This window comes from Larimichthys crocea, chromosome II (assembly GCF_000972845.2).
Source record: "Larimichthys crocea isolate SSNF chromosome II, L_crocea_2.0, whole genome shotgun sequence".
Taxonomy (NCBI): domain Eukaryota; kingdom Metazoa; phylum Chordata; class Actinopteri; family Sciaenidae; genus Larimichthys; species Larimichthys crocea.
Genome location: NC_040012.1, coordinates 7284317 through 7306249, shown reverse-complemented (window position 1 = coordinate 7306249; position 21933 = coordinate 7284317). Strand labels below are relative to the sequence as shown.

At 40.1% G+C, this 21933-nt stretch overlaps 1 protein-coding gene across 2 annotated transcripts in view; it reads right to left on the bottom strand.

The window, feature by feature from the left end:
- LOC104931259 (collagen alpha-1(XI) chain) overlaps nt 1–17795 on the bottom strand; it is an 81598-nt gene extending 63803 nt beyond the window's left edge. Inside the window, exons 1-5 of one of the 2 annotated variants that reach the window (XM_019276253.2) lie at nt 17566–17795; nt 17322–17451; nt 11068–11232; nt 8294–8507; nt 6267–6429 (exon numbers count right to left, since the gene is read on the bottom strand). In XM_019276253.2, the coding sequence (XP_019131798.1) occupies nt 6267–6429; nt 8294–8507; nt 11068–11232; nt 17322–17436 (657 nt within the window). In that variant the 5' untranslated portion in view covers nt 17437–17451; nt 17566–17795. Of the gene's footprint in view, nt 1–6266; nt 6430–8293; nt 8508–11067; nt 11233–17321 lie in introns of both variants that reach the window. The other variant, XM_019276254.2, reaches the window with a different exon arrangement.
- Nucleotides 17796–21933: the final 4138 nt, after the last annotated feature.

Genomic DNA, 21933 nt, shown 5'->3' with positions numbered 1-21933 from the left:
ACACACATTTCACATCTGATTTTAAGCTAAGAAATCTAAAACAGTGAACAGACAGCATTGGATTCTCCCTCTTCTGACGACCTTGGCGTCTTCTGTAAAAAGTAACCCTCCCATTTCACAGCCCACACCCACTAGGAACAGAAGTCACTTCAGGGAAATAACTGGCAGATGCATGACCACCTAATATTGGGCGGTATTAAAAGCACCTCAGCAGACCATGAAATCTGTCCTTGGCATTGTGTCGCTAAAAGGGTGTCAAATACAAACTCCTGAATGCCACTCAAAGGGATCGAGCTCCGGGAGGACTTTGATCAAGCGAGTAGATGATATCTGATTATGAGCACGCATTACCTCATTCATGAGCAACAAAGCACATGAGTGACCTCAAAAATCAAAACACAACTGTGATTAGATGCAGATAGCCCCCGCTGGCGCCGGATCAGAGATGACAGGAGGCGCGAGGGGTTTTCCAATCCAGTATTTGTCGGACTAATTTGGAAGCGTAAACAAAGCTGTAGTTTCTGTTTGATTCCACACAATTAAAAGCGTACATGGTTTAGAAATGATATCAACACTGGAGTGTCAATTTCTTTCAGTAACAAAACACATTAAGGCCTGAATCTAGCCATACACTTCCAGCTTCCACCATCTGTGGGCCTACATGTCCCTTTGACAATCGACTGGTAGACCTTATTTTGGGCAGAACAAACCCTGGGAGCAAGTGTTGAGACATATGGTATTAATCTGGAGGACATATCTGCAGCATATTGTTATTAGCATATTGTTACACACAGTCTTTGAGTGAATGTATTCCCATATCTGTGTTTTAAGTGAACACAGAGACATTAGGAATGTGAATCTCAGCTGGAATACAAAACGATCTGTCTGAGTCGATATCAGAAATATAAAACTTGGCTGGCCTTCACCTGGATCTGGCCAAAAAAATATGATGAGTTGACTGATACGTCAATTAGATAATAATCTGCAGCGGTTTTTTTTGATCAATTAATTGTTGAAATCATTGTTCAAGCAAAGATGCCAAACATTTTCCTCTCAATGTTTTCCTCGGTTTTATTATTGTGAATCAAATATCTTGGGCTCTGGAAAATGATACCAGGCATCCTTCATTGTTTTATGACATTATATAGACAAAACAATAATTGGGAAAACGAATCAATAATAAAAAAATAATCCCGTTCTGCTGCGCTACTCTACACTAAGTGACGCATAGTGTCCACTAATACACACAGAACAATATGTAAGTACATAATTGGGTGTTTGGAACGTTGCTGTCTGCGGCCGAGTGCAGCTGGTCACTTTGCCTGCAGGAACAGCTGCGGGATGTTAATGCACCTGGAACTCACATTTTGGGAATATGCCCGAAGCATCTGCAGTCTGACCCAGTAAAACACAAACGCAGACAGGCAGAGGCTGGAGAAGAAAGGGTGTCATGATCACAAATTATATGTTGATGTGATGATTTTTTTACTGACTGAAGGGACAGCATCCATACCAGGATTGTATCTGGGTGTAGAAGGTGTCTGCGTGGGCTCTCAACAGTGAATGAAAGCACAGTCCTTTCTACTGCAACTGTTTTTAAGATTTAAGATGACGGTACAGGTGTGCATTCAGATCTTGCTTTTCCAAAAATAATCACCCAACTCAGGATAATCCACAGACCTTGCCATAAAAACTAACTATTCAGTTTTGGAACTATTTTCTCTCAGGCAAACACTTCAAACAAAGCCTTTAATGGTGTCACCGGTGACCTTCCTGTCACACTGAACCTCCAGACCCAGATGTGGCCATACTAGACTACTCAAATCAACTCTTGCAGATGTTTTTGCTTTCAAAATAGCATATCGTGCAAACTTGCAGTATCTTCTGTGGCCAAAACTCACTTCTTTATTTCCTTTATTCTATCTCTCTTGCATACACCTCTGCTCAAACTTGACACATGTGTCATCTGAAATGCCTACTTTTCCAAACTCTGGGAGGTGAACACGTCTTGAACGAACAAATAGAGAGATGGAATTTCAAAACTGTACAAGGACAACAATTAACCAAGAAGCAGAGGAGAGGAAAAATGTATAATACTCTCCAGATTTTTCCCACTGTTTTATCAAATGCAGGCTTTGTGGTCAGTGGAGGGATAACATTTCTTTTCAAGCACTGGGGGCATACAAATGTCTTGCACCCTTCGAATATTAAAACATTTTGTCTGCCAGTAGCTCGCAAAACTCTTTAACTGTTTGAAGCATCTGCTTGCTCTGCTTGTCTTCACTTCTCTGTCTCCTTTTCCTTCATCCTCGTGCTGCTCTTTCCCATCAGCAAAAGCTTTTACAGTTAGAAAAAGTTAAAGAACAAAGTGACTGGTGACCTTCTCAGGCAAAACAAATATGAATTAATTACTAAATTTCTATTACACAAGCCGAACCAAAACATTTTGCAACGGTTACTGGAGGGTAAAAAGTGACTGAGGCAGATGAGAAACAGTCAGACCGTTTCTCTTCCTGCCAACTCAACCATAAACAATGATTCACTTTAAGGCTCAGAGCCCATCAGAGTCCTGTTAGATTCCTCTGCCAAAGACTGTCCTGCTTGAGGGACAGCGTTTTGGAACAATCTACCATGCAGTAATGACAGACACATAAACAAACTATCTTCGCCTCTCTCTTCCCCCCCGATCCTCCCTACAAATACACACACACACATTTTTATGCATGCATGCACGCATATATCAACACACGCGTAAACACACACTCTGACGTACTGCCCAAACAAAGACTCCCACCCTGTCCTTTAAAGTCTGAAGAAAGGATTTGCATAAAAATGTGAGATGATTCAAAAGTCTTTGTGGCTTTTATTTAAAATAAGAAAAAGCAGAAGAAAGAGCGAGGGGGAAAGGCATTCGGAGGCCCGGTCAGTGAGCATATCTTTTAAACAGCTGTGCGAGCCGAGCCAAGACTAAGCACACACTGATCATATTTTCCCCTAGCCTTCACTCTTCCCTGTGCTTCCAGCTTTGACACCTGCTTATGCAATCTACTGCAGTAATGTAGCCATGTGCTAACAGCTCAGAGCCGTTTTAGTAAAAAAAGCCAACCTCAGTAATTAAACTACAGGGTGGTTCCAAAGCTGTGGAGCTCATGCTGGATATGCTAAACAGCCACAGTTTCCTAATCTTAGGTCTTACTATATATTTTCTCATAGCTGTAAATCCATATTTCTTCAGATAGCCCAGTGGAAGACGAGCTACGGTCAAATCTTTTGCCTCTTGTTGGATTCATTTAGCAAGGTATGGGTTCATTTAGAATCTCAATTGTACTTTGATCTCTGCCTAGAGCAGAGAGATCCGGTCTTTAAAAAAGGGTCATCAAACAAAATATTAATTTAAAATACATCATGGACCAAGGTAAAGGGAAGGAATCAACTGGGGACTGTCAATATGCATGCTGAGTTTAATCTTAAAGAAAATTTGCAGGACAGGCTGATCGATGGTCAACATGGAGGTGAAGTCAGGAGTTGTTTGGCCTATCTTAGCATACAGACTGCAAACAGGAAGGAAGTGTTCGCTTCCACGGTTCAAAAACACAATAACAACCGTCTGAAGCTCACCAACATGTTGTATCTTGTATGTTTTATCCAAACAGACAGAGAAAGTGAAAGCAAACAACCAGTCTGTCGTTCACCAACCACACGCCCTGACCAACGCCACAACTTTCTGTTTGTGTGCGGACTAAATAAACTTCAGAGCTTTAGAGAACACAGACACGAGAGTGGTATCAATCTTTTCGTTTAACTCTTAGCACAAATAAGTGTACTGTATTTCCCCAAATGAGTATTACTTAACAGTAATATGGCTCGTAAACTCCACCAGTTGGGAGTACCGCACTGTGCAGCAGAGCTGTGTAACCTAAAATCTACACTATTATGCTGGATGGGGATGCTGTGAGTCACAATGAATTAGACATCTGACATTTAAGCCCTGATTTAGGTGCATCTCTATGAGGTTACATAGACAGAAGACCCCGGGAGAATCTGGACTTAATATCCTTTTTTTTTTTTCACATTGTGTTTATCTAGACTAGAAATTGCAGCCATCAGTGTTCCAGAAGTTTCCAAAGCCTCCGAGGTATACTGATTGTAGTATACCTACAATAGCTATGGGATGTATGCCAAAGTATAATCCCATAAGCAACAAATCCGAGCCAAACACATGACTTACATCTACGTTATGAGCTGCCTTTATCTATAGGGATATATAGTAATTAGCAAAGACCCCCGTGGCCAGTAGGATTTCTTTTTATTTTTAACGTTAGCAGTGCTGTGTGCCTACAAGTAGCCAGTTTGCAATCAACATATCTAAGGTTATTAAACTTGAAGTGGAAATAATTACAGTTTAAGATATGGCTGCATTTCTAGCTAGGCCACCACAGCATTGCTATTGTGTGATACACTGATTAAAACCACCTTGCAATGTGCAAAAAAGCCTCAACCCCCTGGAACAAAAGGAATCATTTTCTGTTCTCCAGGTTTAAAAAAAAAGAAAGAAAGAAAAAAGAACAAAACAAATTACCCTGTAATTCAACACCATTTAGCGTAATATATGTTCAAACAAAGAGCACTCCCAAAAGCCAAATGGCTGGTCATAAATCAACATTAAAAAAAAAGAAAAAGGCTTGGTGTGAGTGCTACTTTTATCCTGCCCACTCAACTCTTAATTACCTTAATTATCATCCCAACTCTAATCACTGTGGCTTTCACTCTAAAGTTCTTTACTGTCAGCAATGTTATAAAACTAATTTACTATAATTGTGCTCATTGCAATTTAGCAACACTTAATGCACATGAATGTTACTGTGAATTATACCGACTCTTATCATCATGACTTAAGCTTGTCTATATGTTTAACCTCAATATCTAGCGTGAGTGATCTGCTTGCCAGAAGAGCTCCAAGATCATCATCACTGGAGACGAGTGGGATCCCATTTTCTGTGGAAAGTCATCTCTGACCTGGAGGCAAACGTTTCGCAGACTGTTCTACTTAGCAAACATTCCACATGCGGACATCAAAGAGAGGCTATTGTCTTCAGCGCTAGCATTCGGCTCACATTTTCCACTCAGCTGACAGCTACCTGTGCTAAACCTGACGGCTAAGACTTCCATCTCATAATCACCACCTCAGTAAACATACACCGAGCTGTGATTTACGACGCCGAGCTCTTATAGTCACAGTTATTGGGGGGAACAATATGATATAAATACACGAATAATACCAAAACACATGCATCTCAAACACACTGAGGCATATTAGACCTCAGCCTTTCTTTTATTAGGTCAACTATTCGAATAAATAAAACCAGTGTTCAGAGGAGAAAAAAAAAGCACTTTGTATAATACACTGTGCAAGTAGCCTTTCCACAGAAATTACTCATGGCTCTTGCCAAGTACACAAAGCCAATATTGTTGTTCTGGCCAATAAAATTCAACATTTACTGTATGCACCGGTTAATGAAAGACAAATAAAATGTCTGGACTTAAAGCGTTTGGACTTAAAGTATTAGACACTAAAATTGTCCCTTTTCACAAAATGAGACTCGCTGAGAGTAAGAATCTCAACATGCTTTCAATTACATCCATACTTAACCAGACTGGAGGAATCACTGGTACCTAGGTAAGGCTTCCAAACTCCATGAAGACATAATAACGTTAATTTAGTGGTGTATTTGCGAAAGGCCGAATCATGAATGAGACTTTTACAGAAAAAGTATTGTATTTTAGGATAATAACGGAAATGTTGTCACTAACATTAGTTGTACTCACATCCTCCGCACTAATGCGACTTAAGGAAGCGTTTAAGCAAAAGTTTAAGACTTTTGGGAAACACACGTATTTCCTTTCCGTATCTGGGCATTGGGTATGAAGCCGGAGCCAGGAGATGATGAGTCTAATGTTAGCTTAGCATAAAGCCTGGAGGCAAGGGGGAAACAATGAGCATGGTTCTCCTCAATCTTCCAAAGCATACTCAACACATTTAAAGCTCCCTCGATTATGTTTAATCTGTCCATAAACAGAAATGTGTTTTTTAACATCTGTAGTCTTTATTCTAACCCAAACTAACCACCTCCTGGCTTTGATAGCCCAAAAAACAGCACAAACATGTGGGTGGAATATGTTTCCCATTCCTTTAAATGATTTCTCATAGTCATCTCAATACAGCTTGCCTAAACCAGGTGAATTGGGATTCAACATGGCCGCCTTACCACGTAGACTTCCTCATCCAGGATTCTGGTTCCAAAGACAGTAATGCCATCTGTGTTGATGACAGCCTGGTCACTTCTGTGGAGCGGCCTCGTCATCTTCTTTTTACAGTCCACAATAATGGTGACGCTCTTCTTCTCCACGCTGATAGCTACACGGTGCCATCTGCGCAACAAGGTAGGAAAAAGAAGAAGGAGTTTTAGAGATGACAACCAAAAATGGCGCCTCAGTTTAGTAGGAAATGATGCTTATTTACGTTCCTGACAAGAGTTAGGTGAGTCGATTGATACCACTTTGCCAGCAGCTGGCCGTAGCCTAGATTAGCATTAAGAATAGGGATGGGAATCGAGAACCGGTTCTTGTTGAGAACCAGTTCCATGTGTTTCAATTCCATGGTATCGTTTTCTTATCGTTTCCAGCAAGCACGACAAATTACGGCACGTAACTTACGCAAGTTTCGTACGTGCAGTGCAATCAGTAGTAAACAGTGGCACCCACTCGGTTCAACGCTCCAAAGTTTGGCTGCATTTTTACCAAAAAAGACGGCAACAGGGCGACTTGCAATCATTGGAAAGTGGAGATAACAGCGTCGGGAGGGAACACGACGAACATGCAGAAACATTTGCGCACACAACGTGCAATATTTTTAAATGAATGTTGTGTTTTTGACACGCTTCGGACTGGAGATGTACTCTGGTTCTTGTGTATTTGCCACGGTTACACATCGTTACTATTATCTAGACTGTGGGCCTTTTTTTACCTCGCTGTTGGTTTTGTAAGGTCATGATACTTCTAACTAAACAAAGTTGATGCTGATCAAACTGTTTGTTCTCCTTTTTTTTTCCCCAAATGAGAATCGATAAAGAATCAAATCATTAAGCAGAATCGATAATGGAATCGGAATAGTAAAAATCTTATCCATTCCCATCCCTAATTAGGAATACACGCAGGGAAACAGCTGGCCTGGCTCAGAAAGTAACAAAATCTGTCCACCAAAAGCTCTAAAGCTTACTCATTAACCGAATATATGTCACGTAAAAACAACAACAGTTTGGCTGTTATGGAAGTCATGAAAGCAGTTAACAAATTGTTGTTTTCATGGCCGTTTTTGTGAGGTTCAGGCAAAATGCGATATGACGTTATTGCAACCATAGGGCTGAGCCAGCTGTGTCCACAGTTTGTGCTAAGCTAATCAGCTGCTGGCTGTAGCTTCATATTTATCATGCACAGACATGCAAATGGTATCTACTTTCATATCTGTTTTTTTTCCAGCACGTTGTATTATTACTTTGAATGTCTGAATTTACAGAGAAATATACAACATCTAGATTTGGTGTTACGTCAGAGAGAATCCGAAAAAACAAAAAAATCATATAATTGTTTGATAAATCACTGTTCTGTATATATAACATAATTAGAAGTTGGCACAGTTACATTTTAACTGTGTCAGCCTGGATGAATTGCACATTTACAGCGTAGTTGTTGTTTTTTTCTTGATATAATTCCTTACAGACAAATCATTTCAAGGCATTTCTGTTAGCGTTTGTGCAAATGATTGATGACAGCACGTAACAGTGATTTGTATCGGCGTCATTGGACAACCATGCGACTTATGAAGATCCTGTTCATCATCGCATATCAGTATACTTAGTGCTTTAAACAATATGGAAAAGAAAAGGCTGTAATCAAACTGCTGCCAGCAATTTATTTGCCATTAGTGTCTGACTTGTTCCATATGGCGCAGTGACCGAACAAACAGATGATAGTAAATCCTCAGAGCTGTGTGTCAGTTTACCAGGCTAGATGAGTTAAGTATGTCCCGAGTGCTTGAGAAAATCCGCAGATTGGTTTTGTTTAGCGTAAAATACACCAAATAAATCTCGATAAAAGGCTTTGCCTCACAACAGATTTTAAATTCAACACTCAAAATGAGACACAGAGAAGCTAAAATAAATAAATAAATAAATCTACCACCCACATCTGACCTCCAACGTGTTCAAGCCCTCTTGAGAAGCAGTCAGTCACTTACTTTCCATCAGCAAGGTTGATGGAGCGGAACATGGGGTACTGCTCCGGGGTAGGCTTGCCATGCTGGTCCTCATAAAGGAAGACAGGGTTACGGCCCACCTCCACGCCGAGCTGCTGGGTGCCTTGCTCGTTGTACACGGAAAGCAGGACGGACTGGAGGCCAGCCTTGGGCTTGACGGTAAACAGGATGGAGAAATCTTCTGGGAAGACTCCCCCTGAAGGTGGAACAAGCAGCAGGCATGTAGGCTGGCACGTTAGTCAAAACCAACAGATATGTAGTTACAAAACCTGGATAAACAGACACTTCTGTCAGAGGGTTTACAGCATTGCTGTGATTTAGTTTCAAGTAATTACACACATGGGAACAGTCTGCTAGAGTATAACCACTGCATTTTTAACCAAATTAAAGTTTTATTTCATGAAGAACTTTGGTGAGAATCTTGAGTCAGGAGTATTTTCTTCATTCCTGAAGATGTTACAGAGAAGCTTTATTGCCTATGTTCCTTCTTTAAATTCTTGCTTTTCATTACAACAACACAGACTCTGTTTCACCTTAATCTCTGTCTTTTACACATCTATTTTCTACTGATGTAATTAAAAGGGAAATTGTATTGTAATGACTAAATTGAATAATGGTATGTTTACTAGGTGTCTAACTTTCTATCCTTGCATTTAACACCAGTGTCTAGACAACTGGACCTGGAGCAGCCTTTATTAAAGGAAGCTGAAAGAGACCTTGGCATCCCCTGAAAGGACTCAATAGGGGTGATGTAGCCGCATTCGTTTTTACAAGGACTGTAAATACTCACAAATGTCATATTTTTAAAACCATACCAGCTCAGTTCAATGACAAAATAACTAGTCCCGATGAAATAAAAGTCCAATTATTTTTGACTGGAGGAGGACATTCTGACACTTTGCCTCCATGGCACCTCTAACGTCTCACCTCTCAAACTTAATTATGTTTTTCAAATTTCCCTTTAGTAAAGTCAAAGGTGTGCTGGCAGTTTAAGCCAAAAATCACAGAAATGTAGCTCTGGTTCGAACTGTTTAATTCTTTGAAATAAAGCCAAATTGAAAATAAAATGATAATAATAAAAAAAAATAGGACAATTTATTTAACTGGACCCAAGTTAGTTTTGAGTAAGTAAGCAACTAGGGGCTCTTTGGCCCAGTAATGAAGAATTAACAGGTCTCAAATGGATATGAATTTTACTGATATTCATTATAACGCATTGTGTTAGTGATTAAATACGGCATGTTTCATATTATAGCTGGAGAAAAATGGCTGGCAACTTTACATCAAAGGCTCGTTGGGTTTCTACAACCATCAGTAATGGCATGAATCCTCTACTGTTCATTATTGAATCTTTCAATAAGCTGATTAGTAGCAATTAGCGTAGGAAAGTAGCAGACCAAATGATTTTACAGTCAAATGGCTTTTGTGTTTCTATGGGTGGACTCATTCTTAATAAAATAAATATGTCTTTGTTTCTGCTAACAGCCAGGCAGCAGACTTTGCATCAGGCAATGTGCATTGAGCATGAAAACACTGCTAGATTTCACTACATGAGCCAAATACAGCAGACGCTTGCAGTCTGCCAGCAATCAAACTTGTAGACAGACGTTTTAATGACAAGATCATTCCACACAACATCAAAAGAAAGATTTCTCTCATTGATTGGCTGCGATAAATTGTGGGTTTCCCCCCCGAATATCATATAACAAAAAATCTGCTGTTTCTCTTTCGACTTGAGTCATATGTTTACTTGACATTTCAAACACAACGTGCCGAGTGACACCAAGTCCCTATGGGCTCTACTGAAACACCAATGCAATGACAAGCATCTTCTCGAAAACAAAGTCTGCGCTGCATTTCCGAAGGCAGGTGTTTGTAGTAAAGGATAATTTTTCGCTTATTTATTGTGAAACTGGAATCTTAATCCGAATCTTAAAGATGTTTCTGCTTTGCCATTAAGTGGATCAAGACCGTAAACAAAGGCATCGGTTTCATTTCCATCTAAACTCATTTAATTTAAGTAGGCATAAAATGTTTAGGCATGCTAGTGGTGTTGCACCACGGATGACATGACATCCGTCTCATCACATTCATCTGTCAGTTTATTTCTATGACCAAATACCTGCAAGGCTCATGACATTCCCAATCCTGAATGCAGCTGTTTCCATGGTAAACATTATACCCGTTTGAAGTCAGCAACATTAGTACTTGGATGTACTAACCAGACCTGATCCTGCGTATCTTCTAAGGTCAGATGAGAGGATTCATGGTATGTTGTTTTTAGCATACCAATGTTAGCCTTTATCTTAAAACACCACTGATCCTTGTGGAGCTGTTAACCTGGCCGTAAATAGTCCGAGATCGTGACACTGTGAAAGTCTTCCTCTGTAAAAGCTAGGTTTTCAATGTTTGCAAGAAATGCAAAAACATACCCGAATAAATATCCCGAGACCCTTTCATGCCATGAAATCTCCCCCAAGTGTCTGAAAAAAGTGTTTATTCAAATATATATACTTCCAGGAAATTTTAAAAGTCAATCAAATGTGAAAAGGATTAAGACTTTAGTCTCTTTTCATATCTTTATCTTCACATATAAAGCATTATAATCCAGCATGAGCAGGTAAAGGTCGTGTTCTCTAACATTTGTTTTTGTTATGTTTTGTTGAGAGATCCACTTTCTGACCAGTGTGCAAAGTTTCCTGGTTCAGCTTCAGTGTAAACACTGTTAGTCTGTGGGAGGTAGGGAGTGAGTTTACCTGGGAAGAGCTGCTTGGTTGGAGCGCTGATCTGAGCCTTTTTTCCCACTCTGTAAGCAATGTCGGGTTTGGATCCTCTCCGGATTGTGCAGAAGCCTGGTGTTTTCCGTACTCCTACGGGAGAGCTCTGGAAGTCTAGAGCCTTCAGTACATCTACTGGTTCAGCTGTGGAGGCAGAGCAAAGCACTGATTACATTAACCAATTTGTACTTGCAACATTTGGGGAATGCATTTGTCCAAAGCTCTAAAGTGCTGAGTCAGTGAGAAAAAAAGCATTGTTCCCACTTTTCTTTTGTATTTTTTGTGTGTATTAATGTTACTCGATGCTGCATTCATGTGCTGTTGTATATATTTGGGGAAAAAAACTTTCTCAATCATAAATCAGCTTGTAAATCTGTTGATTCACAGTAAACTCTTAAATGTCGAAGTCAATTTTTAGTGTGCTGGGAACTGGCAACAGGCGGCATGCATCATGTACGCATGAAAATAAACTGAATTAAATTGACTGCTAAAGGCTTACTAAAAATCAAACTAATTAAATTTAATAGCAGTTCAATAAAAATAATGAATATATAATAGTACAAGTAGATGATGTATGAGATTATAGATGAAAATGCTCTTTATTAGAATGCATTATTAGTGTACATGTTGTAAAAAAAACTGCATGTAATTTAACAGTAGACTGTAAGCACATTTCAACAGGGAACAGAAAATCTAATGGGACCTGGCATTTTGACGATAAGTCAACATTACACCGCTTGCCTGCGCAGGAACTGCTGGCCAAATCTGTCACTTCAAGCATTTGTTAGTTTATGAGCTACCTTGGCAGAGGAGCAGTAAAAATGTTCAGCAGACACAATTGGCCCCCCCTCCTCGTGACCCCCACAGCCGAAAGAATCTATGGGATGATAAAAACTCATTGCTGTTGATCACCGGGTCTTTGGAATAAGCAGAGCGCAGAGGCGGGGGGGCAGCTTTACGAGCTTCTTAACACTATTAGACTCTTTTCTGTCAGCGGACCCGGAACTCAGGGGTGAAACTATGCAGTGCAGTCATTTCTCATTTCTCCTCTCTCCTGCGATTGTCTAGATCTACTCAAGGATAACCCTGAAACGTTTATTCTTTGCTGTCAGTGTCTCCTAAACCTTTATCTCTCCCATTCCCTCGAAACACATCATCGGGTACAGTGTGACGATGGGGAAGACTAATGAAGAATGTTTTAAGGCTGGTGTATGAACAGTGTTGACTTGCAGCAGCAGTGTCATTTAGTGATTTAACAAATGTCTGTCTGAAGCTGCATCTGTTAAAAAATATGCAGTAAGAGGAAAATATTAAATCAAGGCCATGATGGGCAAATGAATGTAATGGATAAAAGTAAATATTCATACAGAATAGTCAAAAACAAATTGTTTAACTCTTATTCTGAAAATATGGGAGTGTAGCTCTTACAGTAGGTTATTACTTGTCAGTGCTTTGCAGTGTCAAGTTCATTCATTATAAAATACACATATACATATACATACATACATGTCTCCATGAAAACAGTTTATGTGTTTATTATGGGCCTACCAATACTGGGTTTTTCAGGATGATGCCGATATTTGGGAATTACAAAATGTTCAAAAATCTATTAAATATACATACTGAATGGGGCATTTCATGTCTGAAAAATGTACTTGTCAATTCTCTCTAGTGGATCAAATATTTAACACTTTTCCTAAATGACCTGATTTGGCATTTCATCCATCTAGCTGTAGTGTTTACTGGTAACTTTTATGTATTTTAAACCCAAACTTTTGCTGAGAACCAACCACTGTGGCCAGAAGACACAAGTAGTGTTGTGTAACAGTGCTAGCAGTATAGAAGAGATATAACTCAGTAATGTCAGTTACATGGAAGTATCTATTTAAAGTTTGCTTTAACATTGGCCACTATAAGCTACAGGTCATACCATAACCATACCAATAAGACTGCAAAATGAGAAGTGTTTCCTCTTTCAAAAAGTTATATAATCTATGATTTAGTACTTCTTTTAATTGTTGGTCTCTAAATTAAAGTTGATGTTTTAATTGATAATAATATGCTGCCACTTACTACAAAAAGAAATTACAGATCAAACAGTTTCTGGCCAGAACTGTTGTGACATCCTCTCTTCCTTGTAATTTAATGACATTCACCACATCTAATAACATATCTGTACTGTTAACACACTGAAGTACAGACAAAGACTTTTAGACCGCACATTAATATTACAGTATGTATTGGCCTGATGAAATATTAGATCTAAGAGAGGATTATTTAAAATGCAGAGAAAGTCCATTGCAGACAATAAAACGAATACCAACTGTTAAATTTCCACTCCAAACCAAACATGGTTCAACCCAAGTATTAAATTCGACTTGTTTAACTGTTACCAAAACCACAGCGGCAAAAAGCAGTGTCCAGACATTGCATTACTCATTTGTCTTTTCAGTGAGTCAGGAGGCACGATGTGTCCTCGTGTCAAAGGCCCAGCAATGATAAACACTGTCTGAACGGTCAGCTGGGAAGGTAAAGCCTTTAAGGAATGGCAGATAACCGGCTTAATGTGAAATCTCTCTTCCCTGAGAAAAAAAAAAAAAAGAAACTGAGATCCATGTGTTTGATACTGGCTTGAAAACATTGTGGGAAAATGATTTAAAGGGATCAAACAGACGGCTTTCTTGAAATTCATATCGCCGGAAATCTCCTCCTCTGCCTTATAAGACTCCAAAGACTCATCTCATAAAACTCTGCAAACCAGGAAGAGAGTTTGAAAGAGATGAACTGAAATATTATATGAAAATTATTTAAAGGAATATAATAAAAATAGAGTGCTATAACTATTTTATCAATGGAAATACCGGCAGACTTTCTTTTCAGGCCAAATGTAGACCCTGAACTGTGTTAGTCTGTACTTTTCTGTAGTTTTAGCTTTAAATTTTTATCAGTAATCCGTAGTGAAACCTAAAAAGATTTTATTATAAAAACATACGCCTGATTACTCTTTCTGTCATGTGGCACGTGAAGCCAGGATGTGCTGATTATGAAGTTCCTGGCTTCACTTTTACTGACCGAGAGGGGGTCTGATGGGTGGAGCTACAAGTCCACATGCTGAACCCATTATGGCACTGGCACCACTCCCTATACCCCCCTAACTAAAACATACAGGAGACTAAACCGAGCAGGCCCCATCCCTGTAGCTACTTCTCCTGTGACCAGAAAAATAACAGCTTGAGTGGTGAATCAAATCCGCTTGATTTGAGCACATGCTCAGGGGACATGTCTCGAATTTTAGCCCATTTGAAGTCGTGCAGATCTGCTCGAGAAGGGACCGGAGTCATTTCTGCCGATATGAGTCCAGATCATCTAAAGCACACAGTTCATGAATAAAAAGGGTGATGAGTATAAACTTCAAGCAAGCTGCGCTGCAGTCCCAAAAATCATCCCCACTGTGACTTTTATCAACCGAGAGAGTTTATGACTGCCACTGCACAGAGATTAATTTAACAGACGCAGGGCTCTTTCTCTCCTTAAAACTAGCAGACTGATTTCTGACTCGAACACAGACAGAATAAAATACAAATGTGAGGAACCAAACGCCAAGTTTCAAACCTCACACCAAATGCCTCATAAAAAAGAAAATAGGCTGTGGCTCTTCTGAATATTGTCCCAAGTACAGAGCTACTGGTTTTTGAAGAAAAAAGAAAAAAAAAAGAGAGAGAGAAAGCTTGGACTAAAGGTCTCTTTGTGAGTTTCAGAATGCCTTTCTGCATTACTGCATACCTCAAGGCCTCATATATTCCAGATGTGCTGAATTGGCCAGGAACCCTCCCCAACACCGCCACCACCACCACCACCACCTACCGCACCACCCACACCCGCACCCCAGACTCTTCAGCCCCTCTACTTCCACAAGCATCGCTTCACAGAAGCCCTGAAAAACAGGCAATATCCCAAAACCATTAAAGACCCCAAATGAATAGGCACGGCTTCTTTAAAAGCGTCTGTAGGAATCTGAGCCTGCATGCTATACCCCCCCCCACCCCACATCTTGAAAAAAAAAAAGACTCCCATCTTTCTATCATATTCTAATGATAAGTATAAAAAACCACAAGACAGAGAAGACGGAGCTCTCGTGCTTAAAAGGTACCAGACTAGCCACAGACTTTTCTGAGGGATAATTTGTCAGTCTCTCTGATTTTTAATGACACATCTCCCTGGCTGCTGTCTGGGACTTGTGATCTACTACCTGCCATGTTAACAAGCTACTAACATGACAAAGGAGTGCGATTTCCCCCGAGGCCTGCAAAGCATGCAGTGACACGAGAAAAGCTGTTAAAATCATTAAAGCACTTTCACCAGCAGACCCTCGCACATTAAAATGCCATTTTCGGGGCTGTATAGGAAAAATTTCCAGCGTTTGGCATCTCATAACTCATCAGAGCCATACGGCTCGATGTTTAAGTTTAGACTTGTGATTAACTTTTAAGTCTGCGACATTCTGAGTTAACGTCTCTGTGGCCCTGCGGTCGAGCAGCAGCATCTTTTCTGTGTGACTGCCATCTACTGAGAGTTGGCAGCATAGGCAGCAATTAAAGTACAGCCTGTAAATGTTTGCTAGCACATCATGCAATTATGGTTAGGTTAAATATCAGTCAGAGTGAAGAAAGATGGGCAATGGGCAAGTCATATTTCGTGTTGTATTTACTTTCATGATCATTTCATTTTTGACCTCTCTTCAATTTGCACTCCGCTGAATGATTTCTTTACGTATGACTGGAGTTGTACATGGAAAAAAAAAAAAAAGAATGCTGATGGTTCAAGACTGGGTGGGACTTAAGACAGGAAACGTCTAAACAGGATGCAATATATTTAATATATACCCAAATATTGTCTCTGATTAAAATTTTAATAACCTTTTAAAGAACCATCAGTGTCGGTCTGATGCAATAAGACAAGCATTTAAAAAAAGGTTGCATAATAACTGATCTGATGTCAAAACCACAAATATTAAAAAAGCAACATGCATCCAAAACAGACACAAAACCTTTTTTAACAAACACACATTCATGCTGGTTAAAGCTACAGTACAGTGTGGACGTCTCTGTGACTTCACAGACAATGAAAATATAAAGCAGTAGTTAATGTGACCCACATATGTGTTTTTAAAGCTAAGAAAATACAGATTTTTTTTTTCTTTTTTCCATCAACGCCCCTTCTTGGACTTAGTGGGAGCCCGGATAATGTGGAAAAATGGTGATCCTCAAGCCAGAATATGAATTTCACTCCCAAAATTCCACAATGTTGTGCCCAGTGTATTATATAAACTCTCAGAATATTTATGACAAAGTCTATAAGTTTAGAGTTTCAGTGTGCTCTCTGTGTTACAGTAAATTCTGTTGACAGCTGTCAGATTGTGATATCAGCAAAAAAACAGCTGAGAGCTTATTTAACAAAATAAAATCTGATTCATCTGTTTGGTTCCTTATTGAATTGGTGTTTTGGAAAAAAAAAAACTTAATTCATTGCATGTGGGCTAGTAGCTTCACCGTCAAACGTCGTGCGTAAAAGTTATGCGTAAAACCTGAAAGGTTTCCAGCAGGATTGCCAAGTGGTGAAGTGGAACACAAATGCCAGAATGTTTTTTCTGCTTACGAAATTAAATTACAGATATCATTGCTCACTGGCACACTATTTTACGCGGTCCATTTTGTGTCAAGAGGTAATCAGCCCTGTCAGTCTCTCCTTGCTAACCACACCTGGATGGCAAACTTTGCCTACTCAGATTCTTAGACAGCTGCATCTTCGCCGGGTTGTGAAAAAAAACTCACATCACATTAAATCCAACATTGATTTGGACATATTTAATGTATCCAGGTAGCCCAGGCAGCCTATATATTAAAAATGAGTACGTTTCAAGGTAACAACTTCAAAGTTATACAGAGACACATTATGGTGACACGGTAAATGTCTTTAAAAGTCTGGAAACGTGGATGCAGGTATGGCCATATAGTATGATTTGGTGACAATCGACCATAAGCACAAAAAATATCATGTGAGATGTGCCAGATGTTGGTAAAACTGAGTTATGGTAACTTTTCTTTGAATTAAAACTGATGGCTGGCCACCTAAGCCCACTATCACCACTGGGCTGGTCGCCAGCCTATAGGACGCTCACGAGCTCTCCGGGATGCCCCGGAGTTGGCACCGTGACCGAAGATACATCTTCTTACCTGCTCTGACATCGACAGCTTGTAGGATTAAAATTAATGTGACGGCAGCGGTTAGCGTTGAATCCCATAGCCACCTTTTCGTTTTCCACCTGGTGGTCCACTTTTGCATCTCCATGATAAGCGCCCGAAGCTGTACAGAAAACGGGCGACTTTTAATCAAATCTGGTCCCTTCCACAATCCACAAAAAAGAAAAAAAAGTGCTTATACTACAGCGCCATGTGTGAAAGGATAAAGATGCCTCACACAGCCAGACTGGGCCCTTCAGATCCGCTCCCCCTTAAGCCCAGCTCTCAGACTGATGGTAAAGGGCTTTCATGAAAAAAAAGCGCAAAGCACTCAGTTCCCCGAGAGTTGCGCACCGTCAGGAGGCTGGACAAAAGCCGTAACGCCGAACCTGAACCGACTGTAAGATACTGACACTGGAAAAATCCCCGTTCATCAAATCACCAGTCGGGAAAGTTGACTCGGGACCCGCCCCCTGCGCTTTGGAAGAGGTCTGAGCAGCATCTAGCAGAGCATCACTACACCCCAGTGCAACCTAATTACAGGGCTCAGCGCAGTATCACTGACAGCGATATATTCGACTTTCCTAGAAGCACTGCTGAACACGTTTCTTTTCGTGGAGGACACAGTTTAAAGGACAATAACACAGCAAACTGAAGGAAATTGATCCAAATGTTCCATGAAGGAATAAGATTATAAGAAAGAGCATATGAAGCAGCAGGAGAGGTATTTAACTAAATGCAACACACTAAATGCAAATTAAGTAGAGGGGTGGAGCTGTTATTTCAGACGTTTCCTGAAAGCCTAAGAATGTGAAAAGAGCCTGAATAGTATCTTCATGGGCCAACGGCTAATATGAGACCCTCAATGGCCAAAATGAAATGTTTTCCAGACTCTAGGAGTTTCCTCAAGGAGCCCTTAGAATTTTTTTTTTTTCTTGGACAGAAGGGCTCCTGAGGCCTGAAAATAATTAATGGTTAAAGATGACTGGAACAAAGAATGGAAGCACAGGTGGTAGCTATAGAGTCCTCTGCTTGATTTGGTTTTCCTTGTGTAAGGATGAAAGACGGGTTTTTAACAGAGCGATGGCAGCCATTCTCGCACAAACCCGAACCACATTTTGGAAAAATTCGTTGGGTGTTTACGTGTTTTATCACAAGGAAGAAATTAGAACCGTGGGCTTAGCAGATATTTAGTGTGTTGAGGTAAAGATTTAGTAAAGCACTGTGCAGGTGTGGCTAATTAGGAATTAATAGTTGGGATTATCTACAGTGGAGATTAAGAACAGAAAACACAATTCAATGGCTACATGCCTGGACTTTCTTTCAACATAGGGTGAAATGCTGCTGTGCGACTTAAGCATATGGTCGGATTTATTAAGGCCATGTAATTTTAAAACATTTATTTGCTTAGGCTAATTTGCTGAAACTCATCTGGTTGCAACTCTGTAAAACCACCGTTTTCTTGAAGATAAGTAAGATAAGCAGCTGGTTAACCGCTACACAGCTTAACTGGATGAAGAAGATTTCTCGCTCATGGGCACCTTGATGTCAGCTGACACCATGACTTCCCCACTTGAAATGCATCATTTAAACTTTCAGTTTTATAGCTGGTAGCTCGCTCTGAATCTGTGCATGGATGAACTAAATGTGTAGTCATGATAAATAGGCATATATATTAATGGCTTGAAAACAGAGATAGTATAAAGAATGGATGTGGTATCCATAAAAGCTCCAACTCTGTAGCTCTGGCTGCTGCCTCTGGTGCCTCCTCGCTGATCTAAAAATGGAGGAGGACGTGGGTTGTGGGTGGACCTGTGGCGTACTGAATGACACCTTGGTGCTCAAACAAGCCACCTGTAATAGCACCCACCTGTCAATCAAAGTGGCCACGCTCTTAATTATATATAACTTTAAGCCTTAATATCATTTGAACAGCTGAGTTGTATATAAATTCACCCTCAGTATAGTTGTCACGAACGAGGAAATTAGCTACAGAGACCAAAACTGTTTTTTGCACCAGGCTGTATACATGTTTAATTTTGTGGTGAAGTTGGACATTTGAACAAGGGGATTTATGAAGATTGACTCACTTCTGGAGCCAGCCTCAAGTGGACGTTTGAGGAACTGCAGTACTTCTGCATAAGCATAGCTTCACAGCCACGGAGGTTGCCGCTTGGTTGAAAATTGAATTGACAGTTTGTGTTAAACAAGGCTAAGAGTCTACAGCGGTGCTAGCAGCTGTGCGAGGTTGTACAGTGATGCTTTGAGCCACGTTCGGCATGCTAATGTCACACTGACAATACTAACATGCTGAGCATGCATGGGGCTGACCGTCATTAACTTTTCAGGGATTTAGTTATTAACAAAACATTGGGCAAAGACAAATTTGTCCCGATAATGGCACTCGAGGAGATTTATTCAGTAATTTACCCTAGAGGAAAAGTCAGGGTATCACTAAGTAATTAGGAAACATCATCTTTAGGACCCAAGGATGTCTGTACAAATCCATCTAGTAGATGTTGTGATGCTTCCAGGATAAATGCAAAAAGACACTAGACGAAAAAGTCAAGTGGTCACCAAGGTCAGTCAGATTCATCCTCTGAAGACCACCAAAGTCTGCACAAGATAGTTGTTGAGATATTCCAGTCCAGACCAAAGTGATGGAACGTCGGACCTAAAAATGCAGATCAAGACAAACAAAACAGCATCAATGGATTGAAAATGTACTGCTAGTGTTAAAATGCTTTGGTTTTTACTTTTGCAGCAGATGCTTTGGATGACCCACTGTGGCATGCTATAACTTTTATCAGTCACAAAAGGAAATATGAGCAGAAAGGGTTCACTCTTGGAAGTGTCAGTTGGGGTAAAATAAGCTCTGTGGCTAAAATCTGTGACATTGTACTGTCTGAACTGTTTATATTATTTATCTATGACCCAATGTGAGGACCTTGTGCTCCCTCAGCAGTAAAAAAAATAAAAAAAACTTTCTTGAAAGCAGGCTGGCTGTGCATATTTCTGGCAGATGGTTGGCCTTTTTTTTTTTTTTTTGTCATTTTGTTTCAAGTTGTTTGGCAGAAAATGTCAGAACCTCTTGTTCATGTTGCTTCCCGGGACAGTGGCCCAAAATGTTTGGTTTAATTTGACAAGCTCTCTTGCATTGGCAGACAGGAAAATCCGTAGAACCAAAACTAAAGCTTCTTTCAAACAGGATTCGGACGGCCGACAAAATCTACTGACGTCCAGCAGCTCCTTATAGAGTCTTGTTTCCTGGGACAGTCTACAATTTTCAAGAATACTTGTCTTTAGAACTGCCCTCATTGTAGCTGAAAGCATATGATTACAACTGATGCATTTACTGCCAATGTGTACTAAGAAGACATTGTATAATTATTCTATAATAAGTCACTACTGCTTACATGGTTCAGCCCAGAACAGCTATAAAAACAAAAATGTCTTGAAAATGTTGCCCAGTGGCTGTTTTTCTATTGGAGGCAGCTTTTAATCTGAATGCTTTCAAGTTTCAGAATAAAATTCTTCTTGGTACTTGCCAGAAACAGTATACACTGACATACCTCCTCTGTGATTTACAGGCACTTGGGTTCAGGAGTTTTAAGATAAAAAGTTCTCTCTAGACAGTGTATGTCTGTACCTTTATTGTGATTTGCAATGCTCATGAAACACTATGCAGCATCCATGAAACTCTTCTGAACCAAAAGCACAGGAGAATTTCCTCATGACGCTCATTATAAAACCTCACTGATGGCTCCTTTCTTTTGCATCCTCCACACGGCAGCCAGCAACCCTGGAGCACATAGAAATTCGGTAAAGTTACTCCACCTGGCTGACAGGGAGCACTTGAACGCATCTAAAGTTGAATGATGGTTCCCTTCATCAATACCCCTGAACAGCTGCAGTAAGAACAAAGTTATAGCCGGGTCTTCTGAACTCAGGAATCCTCTTCCATGCAACCTCGTGGATGAAGTCGATGTAACCTCAAAAGATCCTTGTTACTATGAATTATCCAGCTAGAAGGCCATGTGTGGCTGGTCGGGGGGTGGAGTGGGATGCATACTAGACACTGCAAACCGCATAACCACTGAATGGAATGTATGTTTGTCTGAGCATGCTTATTATAGGTGCATGTGGTACCCAGACAGCCTCACCTAGTACGAGTCTGTTAGGACGTGGGAAGGTGTGCTTTCACTTGTAACATTTCGTGAGGTCACCACGTTTTATACTGCAAAGTCATTACTTGCTGTACTACGCGATGACAAAGCGCACAGAGGTTTTTTCTTGGCACCTGTGTCAATTAATCATATCATAGAATAAGCAAATCATCAGTACAGGTTTATTTTCTACACGTTATCCAATCTTTTTTCATTCTGTACATTATGAACATTGTAATAAGAAGTCTAAATGACATAAGAGAGTCTTCTGAACATGTCAAGAAAGATATGACCAAGAGCTAGTGATTCCAGATTATAGGCTTATAGGTTTCTGCACGGCTGCAATGCTGTTTTGGTCTGTTTCAGAACATTTCAGAAGTGGAGCATTTTCAAATCAAATCAAATCAAATCAGATTTTATTTGTAAAGCCCAAAGTCACA